The following is a 14,368-nucleotide window of genomic DNA, read 5'->3' on the forward strand; positions in this document are numbered from 1 at the left end:
GATCTTCATGTCTTGTTGTTTCTCTTTGCTTATTGAGCTGTTTTCTTGCCATAATATGGACTTACCAAATATGTCTATCTTCTGTATACAACCCCTAACCTCTGGTCACCCAGATCAGCAACTGATTGGCTTAAGAAGGAAATCAATCCACAAATGGAACTTTAGAAGCACACCTGTTAATTGAAATGAGCATTCCAGGTGACTACCTCATGAAGCCTGGTTGAGGAAGAAATGCAAAGAGTGTGCCAAAGCTGTTCATCAAGGCAAAAAGGTTGTTACTTTGAAGATCTCATAACAGTATAGAAATATTATTTGTGATTGTTTAACTCTTTTTTGGTTTACTCACAGTGATTCCATATCTGTTATTTCATATTTTGATGTCTTCATTTATTATTCTACCAATGTAGAAAATATTAAAAAATAAAGAAAAACCCTTGAATGGTAGGTGTTCCAAACTTTTGACTGTACTGATATATACTAGGCGGTGTCAGAGAAAGGCCAACAAATTCACCCAAGTCATAGGACTGTTCTCTCTACTACCGCACGCAAGCAAGGTACCGGAGCACCAAGGGTCTAGGTCCAAAGGCTCCTAACAGCTTCTACCCAGCCAGCCATAAGGACTTGCTGAACAATTAACCAAATGGCCACCCAAGTGATTAATTGACCCCCCCTCCCACAACCACACCACAACACACACCCCACACACCACCACCAGGGACCACCCGCACCACACACACACACACACACTCTCAACACACACACACACACACACACACACACAACACACACACACACACATAGTTTTACACTGTGGCTACTTGCTGTTTATTATCTATGCATTGTCACTACCCCTACCTACATGTACAAATTAACTTTCGGTACCGGAACCCCCTGCATATAAGCCTCGTTATTGTTATTTTATTGGTTACTTTTTATTTGAATGTTTTACTTTAGTTTTTTTAGTAAATATTTTCCTAAATTTTTATTGAACTGCATTGTTAAGGGCTTGTAAGTAAGCATTTCACGTAAGGTCTACTACACATGATGTATTCGGCGCATGTGACAAATACAATTTGATTTGATTTGATTTGCTAACCTGCATTTTCATTGGCTTCACAAATCTGTCAGTCATGCTTGCCCACACCCTCTCAGAATGCAGCATGGGGAAAGAATTAACACAATTAAGGAACTGTAGCCAGGCAGAGTGTCTTTATCGCCAAACAGTCGTCGTTTTCGGATGATTGAACTTAAGGTGAGTGTTACAATGATCAGTCTATCGATCTGTTTTTATAACGACTAAACATCTGACGGATATTGTGAGGAGGTTGGGAGGTAGCTAGCTAACCACATTGCAGCATCGAGACGCCACGTTAGTCGTTAGCAAAGTTGCTAACCAGAAAGCTAGCAGTAAACAGTTAGCTACTGATGTTACGTGGTTATTTTTGTTAGCTAGCTATCCATTCAGTGACAGTTTTCAGTTGTTACAAATAGATACATGTAACGAATAACGCTAACTGTTATCCCTCACTTAAAGATGTTTGTTATCGGCTAGCGTAGTAACTAAAGTTACGTGTTTCCAACTCAGATGCTAGCTAACGTTTGCCTCTCGTGACCCACAGTACTCCGCGTGGAGACATTTGACCAAACCAGGTCCGACTAGCTAGCGACGATAGACAGAGCTAGCTAATTACACTGCCTTGGTCAAGTTGGCTAGTTAAATATCAAGTTAGATACACAGATAAGTACAATTGAACGAGGCCCCATAACAATGAAATAAAAATGTCACAAATAGCATTGTATTTGGCTCGCTTTGCAGATTAGTTAACGTTTGATGGCTAAGCTAGCTAGAATGTTTGTATCTAACATGGCTTGCTAGCTACTAACTTACTATGTAACGTTAGTAGTTACTGCAGCCAACATGGCTGGCTACTAACTTGCCTGTCTGTAAAATATTTGCTAGCGACTGTCGCCGTTCTTTATTAGCTAACTAACAATCTACAAACACATGTTAATTTTGCACTATATAACCGTAAGCTAGTGAACTATGGTATTGTTGACTTAAGGGGGAGAGCGCGACTAGTAACAGTACATTACTGGAATAGCTAGGTTAACTTGCTAGCTACACTTCACAATCCTATGCATACTTTTTTGTAAACACTGGTCAAGTCTCAGTCAGGGAAGTTGGCTTGTTTCCCGACAAGAAGTTCAGTGTTTGAAAATATCAATGTCCAGCAATGGGACTCGCTGGGTTTATAGCCGATGTTAAACTTGAGATTCAGCATCATGCTCCCCCAATTTGGATAGAAGCTTTGTAATATGCTATTTGTGGCAACTAGGCACCACACGACTAATCAATCGTAACAACTTGGATGTGCTCACATTTACCTATCTCCTTGTCCAAATCTTTAATTCCATCCATCTTCCCCAGGACTGTGGTGCTAACATTACACGATGATTCCTTAGTTGACCCCCTGCGTTTCTATTGTCGTAGGGAAAAATACCCACAGCAAACTTTGAGTTGCTTTATTAGTGTTGAGAGTAATGTGACATATATGTGCAGAAACATCCCAAAAGAGATGGGTGCCAGAATATGGATAAAATAAAATTAGATTTTTGTTTCTGTCATGGTAGGACGCAATGTATATTGGTGGAGTTCGTTTTGTATGGCACGATCCCCGGGTGAGTGGAGATTTTACTTAAAGACCCTTGGAATCTTCTTAAATGGGCAAACTTTGCTAAGCTGGGGCACCTGACCATGTAAAAACAAACCCGTCCATTGAAAAGGCATCCACAATCAGTTTTCCATCACCTTGGTCCACACGGTGCGGGTTGTTGCGTTCCTCTTCTCCGACATTGTTTTGGTCTCACATGCTGAGTGCTCATTGGGCATGGACTGCTGCCAATCGCATCGTAGCACTGCTCATACTACAAGATGGCAAAATCGTGTGGTGTATATTCGGCATAACCAGTCTCGTTGTTGTGGGTTATTGCCTGCATACACTACACGTTTTTGCCGTCCAGACACATTTTCATGTTCGAGATTAAATCCTATGAACTTGGGCTAGGATCAGGTCATTGGGACTCGTGTAGTTTGAGCGGGTCAAGGACACACTGATTCTGGCTGTTCTGTTCTCCAGACCCCCGGTGGGATGTCCCGATTTTATATTCGGGCACATTTTGGTTTGTATCTTGTAGTATGAGGAGGGATACGATGCGATTGGGAAAGCATGTGAGACCCAAACAATGACGGCAAAGATGAAACCAACAGCTACCACAGCCACAAATTGAAAATTGTCTATATTGTAAAAATTTCTGAATACAAAAAGTGTTTTTTGGTCTTAGGTTAGTAGTGTTAGGGTTTATATCATATTTAAGATGAGAAATTGTAGAAATAGGCAGGATTTACCCATAATTATGACAGATTGGTGGAGCTGTGGAGAGAATGCAGCTGCTTAAATGTTACGTTTTCACCTCCAAATCCCTCTGTAGAATGTAAGTCCATGTTGTCCACGTCTGCCCAACCATTTGAGGGTCTGTATTTTGCCCCTCAGCTCTCTTTCTGGTGTTTTTTGCTACGGTTGCAAAGGGTTGGAAACTTTCTGGTGAATTTGGGGAATTCATCAAAACGTTAGCTTATAACAACGAACCTTTTTTGTGGGATACATTAAGGAAATTCTAGTCTAGTGACATATTTTGGTTAAACTATGCCCAATTCAATGGAATTGCAACCCTCTGCATTGCGTTCTTCCATCACATGTACAGCTGATTCTCAAGATCTTGCACACTAATGAGATGCTATTGAGCCACACTACTACACTGTCTGAGCCAAGGACTACATGCTTTCTGTTAAGTTTTGATTACAATACTGGGTGGGGTGAATATATTTTATGACATACATAATTTTTTGTTAACTTGTAAATAGTAGCCTACAGCAAAGTGTTTAAATCATATCTAACTTGTGAACAATTTCTGCTTGTTAGTTTTAGCTTGCTTGAGTCTGCTAACTGAGTGTTAATTCACCCGTTTCCATACATGTTTAATTTTAAAACATTTATCTTACAAAAGAGTTTAATCTAAATGCTTAAATAGTTATCTGTACATGGAATTGTATTTGTTTTTTTTTTACTCCTTTTTCTAATCTTTACAAGAAAATGCCACGGGCCCTATCGATGTGTGGAGACATTTCACTGCAGCTAATGTAGAAGGAAAAGCTGTGCACATTTGCAAATACTGTGCCAAATCATATGTGAAGAATGCAACAAAGATGCAGAATCATCTGGCCAAGTTCATTAAGTTCCCTCGGCGCGCACAACAAGCAACCTCTTACAAAGTCCCTCTACTTCTATCGAGGTGAAAATTATGAATCAGACACCTTATCGATAGCAATAGCTCATGGTCCTCCTGGAAACAGAATTTTTTTGACTCAATGGACGAATGTAGTCAGAGAAATGCTGCTGAATGTCTTGCTCGAGCTGTGTATGCAACTGGTTCACCTCTGATGCTCACAGGCAATGTGTATTGGAAGAGATTTCTGAATGTTTTTCGCCCAGGAGACACCCTCCAACCAGACTACTTATCTCTCATTTGCTGGATGCAGAGTTCAACAGAGTTCAAGTGAAGGTCAAGCAAATCATAGAGAAAGCAGACTGTATTGCAATCATCTCTGGTTGGTGGTCGAATGGTTCGTGGTCAAGGAATAATTAACTACATCATCTCTACCCCTCAACCAGTATTCTACAAGAGCACAGACACAAGGGACAACAGACACACCGGTCTCTACATTGCAGATGAGCTGAAGTCGGTCATCAATGACCTTGGACCACAGAAGGTATTTGCACTGGTGACAGACAATGCTGCGACATATGTTCCTGTCTGGTGCACGAGATCAACAAGGCCTATGGTGTCATCACTACCGTGTCTCGCCACCTTGGCCTGATGGGGGCAAGGCTCTTGGCAGTTTGGCCAAGTACACTTCCAAGAAAGGGCTTTGGGATGGAGATGCAATATGGCAGTCGTGCCAACATATCTCATCAGCCACCAGGTGGAAGGGACTTTGTGGATCTGAGGCTCTTTCCCGTTGCTTCAATCATCCTCCAAATCCCACCAACATCAGCCGCCTCAGAGCGCAACTGGTCCTGTCTGGGAACACGCACGCAACAGGTGACCAATACAGGGGTTGAAAAATTGGTGGCCATCCGGGCAAATGTGAGACTTTTGAGCCTGACAACGAGCCATCCTCAACAAGGTTGGAAAGTGACAGTGAAGGTGAGGCCTCAGAGTTTGATGTTCAAGAGGTGGACATTGAGGAGGTCCAGGAGAAGACATGGCAGCCTGAGAGAAAGACAACCAAAGCTTTAGTTTCTAGATATCAATTTACAGATGTATGTTGAGAATGTTTTTGGGAGATACGATGGATCATTGGGGATCATTCAATATTCCCTTTTGCTTTTCAGTGAAATCATTCCATGTGAAGAGTCAACTCATTTAAGTTCAATTCATAACTAAATTGTTTTTAAAATTTCTTTTGGAAGGATTTAATAATTTACAATTGTCTGTCTACTTATAGGGTGTGTTTCTGTCTCCATATTATATGGTAAATATATCCAAAGGTGAAGTATCCAATAAAAAAAAACATATTTAAATTATATTAATATTAGATTGCATATATTTCCGTTAATTCCCACAAAGTTTCCACATCTGAATATTCCCCAAATGGCAACCCTATATTTTGCAAATAATCATGTGCACACTTATAAAGACAGAGCTCGCTGTTTGCATGTCGGCATTTTTTTGTTTGCAAACCATAATGCAAAAACAGTTTAGTTTTTTTTTTTTTTTCAATTGCCACCACAACTTTATTAATTACTTAATCGATCTTACATCTCTCTGAAAGATTATCTATTGCCTCTGCAAACTGACTCTGTGTGAATAGGATCATGGGATGCTCATGTCTCCACCCTACCAACGGGAGTCGTTGACCCAAAGGCAGGTGACAAGCTTGGGTCCAAAATATTCCATAGAAATGCCTTGGAAGTATTTTTGGCGAGAGTGAGACTTCTCACTTCACCTCTTCCTCTCTGATATGGCCTGCGGCTGCCCCCCCTTGCCTCATGAATGTCATTACTGGTTAAAGATGAGCGCACACTTTTATAAAATAAGCTACTTCTATGCAGATGTTGTTTATCAGTACAATAAATTAGTCCCAATTGGAGGGGAAACAGATTGTTTGTCATCTGTAGCCCCATGAAATCAGCCAAAACAAGCTCACCTCCATGCATGCTCTCACTCCTATTGAATATGCATTCCCCTGTATTGTGAATAGGCTACATCTTGATTTAACCAGTTTATCAATAGATTTACCATTCAAATAAATGAAGTTAAACTAAGTCAACGTCAAAATTATTGTATAATTGATTTAATTAATGCATGCATGGCTGTCTCTGAAAAATGTTGCCGTGAAAAAGTTCAAATGTGTTTATTGCACCCCGGATGCCTAATGATTGAACAGGCAAGTAGCTGAGTTTCTGTCGAAGTGCCATTCTGTGACTTTGGCTAATGCGCATTTTGTTGCCATGGTATCATTTTGGTATTGACTATTGTGATACTAATCCTGGTATCAGTATCTAAGTAAAAAGCCTACCGTTTTCTTGATTGATGTCATTAAAACAGTATGTAGTGTCGTGGGTCCACAGTGTCCGTGACAGTGGCATAACATTCTGTGTGGTAGACTGTAGTGTCGTGGGTCCACAGTGTCCGTGACAGTGGCATAACATTCTGTGTGGTAGCCTAGCCTACATGGTTCAATGGTTGGGTAGAACAGCACCCCTATAGAAACGGTTTGGTGAATAAACTGAAAATCCCTGTAGGTGGTCCACCCATTACATCTCAGCAGTCAGCTGTGCCATCTCACTGTGGGCTGTGTGATTGTTAATTCTATCAGTAGCAGCACATGAAGGTTAGTCTGCCCTTGTGCGTGTGATGCTGCATGTGCAGCCCCCCTGCTCTCCTCCCTCAGCTACGTCACTACCATATCTAATGATGAGTCAGGCTCCCCTCCCTTTTCTCTGTCAAGTGTGGGTTTGAACAGAACACTGCTCTGTGACAGGTCCATCCTGTGTCTGTGTGCTGTTGACCTAGAGCTGTTCCCTCTCCCCGGTGCGTTTCAACCCCTCAATGGCAGCATGCGAGTGCATSACTAACATATAGCCCTATAGTTTGCTGGTCGTACATCAAGTTGACGCAGGGATTGTGTAGCAGTCCTTTGTTTACTCTAAGCGGGCTGGGTTTTTAACAGCTCACCATATCGTTGAGCTAATGGAATGTAGCCTATTCAATCATTCTCATCCTGACTATTCCAGCTAGCCGATTTGTAGTAGACTTTAAAATTATTATATATATATATTAATCTTTATTTAACTAGGCAAGTCAGTTAAGAACACATTCTTATTTACAATGACGGCCTAATGGGGAACAGTGGGTTAACTGCCTTGTTCAGGGGCATTTTTAATTCTTTTTTTCTTTTCTTTTTTACCTTGTCAGCTCGAGGATTCGATCCAGCAACCTTTTGGTTAGTGGCCACCGCTCTAACCACTAGGCTACCTGCTGACCTTGTCTTGCCTATATTTATTTTAAGCCAGTACTGCTGGGGGGAAATCACATTGAGTTCAACTAAAACACTTGCCACATACTTGTTTTGACAGTGACACATTGAGGCCTAGTCCACACTGGGTGCTTTGTAATTGAGGCCGACTGGGACTGAGGGAAGCGTTGGAGCAATTAGCCTACTGTCACTACCCTGTAAATTTCCCATTCAACTCTGTCTGCCAGCACGTTGGCATGCGCCGGAAATGACACCTTCAGGAGTCATTCACTCCACTGCCCAAACAGCTGACGCATGCAGACAGGGAAGGGGTTGTGAAATGTGCACCTACACTCTGTTATCTGCTCAGAGATGGTCTATTGAGGAGGCTGCTGCCTTTAAAGGGCCAGTTGTTGCTGGTGTTCTGATAGATTTACCAGCTCAGGATGCTGGACAGTAGATAGATATATGACAGTAGGTATAGATATGAGATATGCCACAGCAGACTCTATTATCCAAAGCAACTTAGTCATCCGTGTGTAGATTTTACTCCTGGGAGTCGAACACACTATCCTGGCGTTTTTAAGAGCGATGCATTACCAACTGAGCTACAGAGGACCAGTATCTAGCCTATTTCACTACTCAGTCCCATATTAAGCACACAAGTGATGTGCAGTATAGCCTGTGTCTTTTAAAACCAATTCTGTAACTTTTCTTAGAGCATAACCAACCTGGCCTGTATTCAGAAACGTCTCAGGCTAGGATTGCTGATCTAGGATCAGCTTCCCGCTGTCCATGTATTCATATTCACTAGAATATCTAATAGGCAAACTTATTTGAGATCAACACTCCTTCTCTAACACTTATGAAATTGGGCCCTGAGGTGAAAAAAAAATCTACGGTTACAACTGAATGAATAAAACAAATATAACAAAGATTGCACGTAGAAATAACTGAAGGCATTCTGAGGACATGTAACGAACAGCATGACTGTACCACTCCATCTTTCCTTTGTTGTGACAGTGGACTGTCGGGTGGTTGCTGGTTGGTATGGCGATGACTTGATTGGTAGGAATAGACCGAACATGAGTATCTGACCTGGTAGACAGCAGTTGTGCTTGTGTCGAGTCCCTCTCCCGTTACACACACACACACACATGCAGAGCACACACATCATGCCCGCCTCCACATCTTGCATAACAACAGAGACGGCTGCCAAGTCCCAGCCTGACTCCTCAGATACTCAGTCCTCTTGCCATAATATGCTGCTGCTCACATAATATGCCGCTCTCTCGCCGAAAAGCACGAGATGCTTCATGCTTACAGCCCGGGTTGCCAGTTTACAGCCCGGGTTGCCAGTTTACAGGTGCCAGTTTACAGCCCGGGTTGCCAGTTTACAGCCCGGGTTGCCCGTTTACAGTCCGGGTTGCCCGTTTACAGCCGGTTGCCCGTTTACAGTCCGGGTTGCCCGTTTACAGTCCGGGTTGCCCGTTTACAGTCCGGATTGCCCAGTCTGGGTTGCCAGTTTAGGAATCACTGACAGGAAATAGAAATTCACTGCTACAGTAGCCTCTGAGGGAATGATGACGCTGCAGTGCTGTASTGTGGACTGGATGTTGTGGATGTGCTACACAGGGTTGAGACCAATTGCTGCTCAGTAAGATTTCCGAGGTGTATTATTGTTATGGTATCATGACTTTTATTCCTAGGCACGCTGAAAAACATCTATATACACACTGTGGAATTTAGTGTTTGTTCCTATGTGACTAAATATTTAATTTAGCCTTGATTTAATTGACTAGTCTCAAACTGGCCTTATTGTGTGTAATTGTTCTGATTTTGTTTTATCTATACTGTAGGCCTGTGTGGATTATGTCTTCATMATTTTTTCTGTGTTCTACATGTCAGTGCCATTTCACCAGGTCAATTTCCTTGGTACATGTAAGCAAAGGTGATTCTGATTCCTGAATCCCACCCTCTGTCTCATCCACAGTGATGCTCAAACGATGCCTATAGTGGACAAACTCAAGGAGGCCCTGAAGCCCGGCCGGAAGGACTCCTCGGCGGGCGACGATAGCGACCTCAATAAGCTGCTGGCCTCCTCGGCCAAGAAGGTCCTGCTGCAGAAGATTGAGTTTGAGCCGGCCAGCAAAGGCTTCTCCTATCAGCTGGACAGTCTCAAGACCAAATATGTGATCCTCAACCCCCGCGGCAGTGAGGGGGCCGCGTCGTGTCAGAGGGCCAGCACAGAGCCCGCTCAGATCAAGAGGCAAGGTAAGGCCGTTGACTGGGAAATGTACTCTCTCTGAGCCATTCAAGAGGTTTGTTAAGTCTAGTTTTCACTGCACACAGAATTAACACACTTTGATATTCTTAATCACCCCMACTGTCYTAACCTTTTTGGTGGAATTGAAGAATAGCTCTATTCAYCTTGAGTGTTTCTCTCTGGGTTTTGGTGAAGTGATCAGTTAGGCTAAATTGTTGAGTTTGTCTGCTGAACTATTCTCTGGCTTTTCTGAATTATCCATGCAATTTCTCTAATTAATCTCACTCCTCCATCCACCAGTTTCAGACAACCAGTGTGGGGGCCAGAGTGATGGGATCCCCGCCCCGCAGAAGATGCTCTTCCCTGGGAACAGACTCTMCATGCGTTGGGAGCGTGTCTACCGGGTGGGAGCCGGCCTCCACAACCTGGGCAACACCTGCTTCCTTAACTCCACTGTGCAGTGTCTCACCTACACACCGCCCCTGGCAAACTATCTACTCTCCAAGGAGCACAGTCGTGCCTGTGAGTAGTTTAGTTGACCTCTGGTTAGATACCTTTTTGAATGGCACAATATAGTTGTTGTAGTGCAAAACCATTAAATGGGGCAATACAAATCTTTTGCTTCTAGTTTTTGAGACTAAACAGGTCCCTTAAATGGACAAATATATTGTCTAGAAATGACCTCAAAGGTTGGCTGGAAAGGGGCACATGTCCAACAGCTCTACTCCCATGAGTAAAAGGGGATGCCTAGTCAGTTGTACAACTGAATGCATTCAACTGAAATGTGTCTTCAAGCAAATTGTTTGCTTAAAAACAATGCGTTTGTGTGCATTCGCAAGATAAGAAATTGATTCATATTATGTCATAAACCAAGCAGCCAACATCTGACACACACAATAAGCAACGAACATATGTTTAAGAACTGTTGTGCTGGAAGTCAAATGACTTTGCCAGTCTGGTGGGGTAATGATGGTGGCATGGCCAGTCTGGTGGGATAATGACGGTGACTTGACTTGGCCAGTCTGGTGGGGTAATGACGGTGACTTGACTTGGCCAGTCTGGTGGGGTAATGACGGTGACTTGACTTGGCCAGTCTGGTGGGGTAATGACGGTGACTTGACTTCACCTCATTATTCTATTCCTGTGCATTTCAGGTCACCAGTCGGGTTTCTGTATGATTTGTATAATGCAGAACCACATCATCCAAGCCTTTGCCAACACGGGAAATGCCATCAAGCCTGTCTCCTTCATCCGAGACCTAAAAAGTAAGTAGTATGCTTCTTGTTTAGCTGTTGTCCATCTATTGAGTTGGCGTTGGTTTTTCAGAATTGTAGTGCAAGCTTGTTTTTAGCAGCATTGCAATTTTTGTTGTCCTGTAAGGTACATGATATTGATTGGCTGTTACATTCTTGATTTCAGTTTAATTTCAGAAACACTAACCAGGTTTCCATCCATCCCTTTTGAGATTAAAGTACGTCGGGGGGGGGGAGAGAATGTCCCAACAGGCCAGATGAAAACAGCAAATGTCAACTAAACAAAATACGCTAGACACGGTGGGGATGGTTTTTTGTAAAAGATTAATTATGTGAGTAATGGAAATGCTTATGTGCCAGTATTGCTATAACATCATATTGGAGTCACATGATGACATGTTGTGTAGTCTTCCCACAACGACTCAGGAAACCATGCAGTTTACTACAGATGAAACAACTTCACAGGCTGGTGGAAGTACAAGGTGTTGAGCTTGATCCTCCTTTCCAACAAATATCCAGGGTCTTATTCTGGTCAAGATCGATGGTTCACTGCCGTTTGACAAATAAAAATCATCTCTCTAGTCATAATAACCATCATGTAGGCTATACCCACACTGTATCTACRAGTGTGAGCTGTTGTCTAGTGCTCATGTGCCAAGACCAGAGTGGGCACACTCAGTATGTAACACATCTTTAGTGATAACCGTCAGTAGAGTGAAATATGCGATGGACGATGGAGACCCATTTAAATCTTATTTATTTGTACAGTTGAAGTTGGAAGTTTACATACACTTAGGTTGTAGTCATTAACTCCTTTCTCAACCACTCCACAAATTTCTTTTGTAGCAAACTATGGTTTGGTAAGTCGGTTAGCGACTCTACTTTGTGCATGACACAAGTAATTTTTCAACAATTGTTCAGACAGATTATTTCACTTATAATTCACTGTATCACAATTCCAGTGGGTCAGAAGTTTACATACACTAAGTTGACTGTGCCTTTAAACAGCTTGGAAAATTCCAGAAAAGGATGTCATGGCTTTGAGAGCTTCTGATGGGCTAATTGACATCATTTGAGTCAATTGGAGGTGTACCTGTGGATGTATTTCAAGCCTACCTTCAAACTCAGTGCCTCTTTGGTTGACATAATGGAAAAATCTAAAGAAATCAGCCAAGACATCAGGAAAAAATATTTAGACCTCCACAGTCTGGTTCATCCTTGGGAGCAATTTCCAAATGCTGAAGGTACCACGTTCATCTGTATAAACAATAGTACGCAAGTATAAACACCATGGGACCACGCAGCCGTATACCGCTCAGGAAGGAGAGGCGTTCTGTCTCCTAATGATGAACGTACTTTGGTGAGAAAAGTGTGACTCAATCCCAGAACAACAGCAAAGGAGCTTGTGAAGATGCTGGAGGAAACGGATACAAAGTATCTATATCCACAGTAAAACGAGTCCTATATCAAATAACCTGAAAGGCTGCTTAGCAAGGAAGAACCACTGCTCCAAAACTGCCATTAAAAAAGCCAGACTACGGTTTGCAACTGCACATGGGGACAAAGATCGTACTACTTTTGGAAAAATGTCCTCTGGTCTGATGACACAAAAATAGAACTGTTTGGCCATAATGACCATTGTTAGGCTTGGAGGAAAAAGGGGGGCTCTGCAAGCTGAACACCATCCAACCGTGACGCACGCGGGTGCAGCATCATGTTGTAGGGGTGCTTTGTTGCAGGAGGGACTGGTGCACTTCACAAAATAGACTGCATATGAGGAGGAAATTATGTGGATATATTGAAGCAACATCAGACATCAGTCAGGAAGTAAAGCTTGGGTCTTCCAAATGGACAATGACCCCAAGCATACTTCCAAAGTTGTGGCAAAATGCTTAAGGGCAACACAGTCAAGGTATGAGTGGCCATCACAAAGCCCTGACCTCAATCCTATAGAAAAATTTGTGGGCAGAACTGAAAAAGCGTGTGTGAGCAAGGTGGGCTACAACCTGACTCAGTTGCACCAGCTCTGTCAGGAGGAATGGGCCAAAATTCACCCAAATGATTGTGGGAAGCTTGTGGAAGGCTACCCAATACGCTTGACCCAAGTTAAACAATTTAAAGGCATTGCTACCAAATACTAATTGATTGTATGTAAACTTCTGACCCACTGGAATGTGATGAAAGTTGAAATAATATCATTCTCTCTTATTATTCTGACATTTCACTTAAAATAAAGTGGTGATCCTAACTGACTGAAGACATTTTATCCTAGTAAAAATGTAAATGTATTTGGCTAAAGTTGTGTGTAAACTTATCCTTGAACTGTACATGGAAATGTTTCACTGTCACCACGCACAGCCTTTTATCCACAACAAGTACATTTGATGGAAACATCTTTGGTGAGAGAATGCGCATGTTTATTTGCAGGTTTTATTATTTTTTGCGTAAGAATCTCACTAGTTGGATGGAAACCTAGCTAATGAAATGAGAACCAAAGAAATCTGATTCAGTATTATGTGCTGCATGTTTGTCACTAGTTTTTTACGTACATCGATTGTAATATATAATCGTTCCGTAGATGGTGCATTGTGCCAGAGAGCACCCTGGAGACTCAGTAGCAGTATGCATAAGGTGATGACATAACACTGGTTGGAAGTGTCACTGTGACTGCAGCGTTGTGATTGCAGTGCCTTAGTGAGGCTGTGACTTAATTTATGCGGAGGGATGGTACAACCACTATACTGTTATATAGAGACGGGGAGGGATGTGTACAACCTTATACTGATATAGAGAGAGGGGAGGATGGTACAACCACTACACTGTTATATAGAGAGGGGAGGGATGTACACCACTATCTGTTATATAGAGAGGGAGGGATGGTACAACCACTTACACTGTTATATAGAGAGGGGAGGATGTACAAACCACTATACTGTTATAGGGAGGATGGTGTACAACACCTATATTATTATATAGAGAGGGGAGGGATGGTACAACCACTACACTGTTATATAGAGAGGGGAGGGATGGTACAACCACTATACTGTTATAGAGAGGGGAGGGATGGTACAACCACTTACACTGTTAAATAGAGAGGGGAGGGATGGTACAACCACTACACTGTTATATAGAGAGGGAGGGATGGTACAACCACTACACTGTTATAGAGAGAGGGAGGGATGGCAACACTATACTGTTAAAAGAGAGGGGAGGGATGGTACAACCACCTATACTGTTGTATAGAGAGGGGAGGATGGTACAACCACTATA

The 14,368-nt window shown here is 42.4% G+C and overlaps 1 protein-coding gene across 1 annotated transcript in view; it reads left to right on the forward strand.

Annotated features, from left to right (window-relative positions):
- The first annotated feature begins 1,128 nt into the window (after positions 1 to 1,128).
- The window catches only part of usp36 (ubiquitin specific peptidase 36), a 32,111-nt gene continuing 18,871 nt past the window's right edge, over positions 1,129 to 14,368 (forward strand). Inside the window, 4 exon segments of the mRNA XM_070435518.1 lie at positions 1,129 to 1,252; positions 9,573 to 9,853; positions 10,146 to 10,367; positions 11,000 to 11,110. Of these exon segments, the coding sequence (XP_070291619.1) occupies positions 9,586 to 9,853; positions 10,146 to 10,367; positions 11,000 to 11,110 (601 nt within the window). The 5' untranslated portion in view covers positions 1,129 to 1,252; positions 9,573 to 9,585.

Source organism: Salvelinus sp. IW2-2015, linkage group LG27, assembly GCF_002910315.2.
Source record: "Salvelinus sp. IW2-2015 linkage group LG27, ASM291031v2, whole genome shotgun sequence".
Taxonomy (NCBI): Eukaryota; Metazoa; Chordata; class Actinopteri; order Salmoniformes; family Salmonidae; genus Salvelinus; species Salvelinus sp. IW2-2015.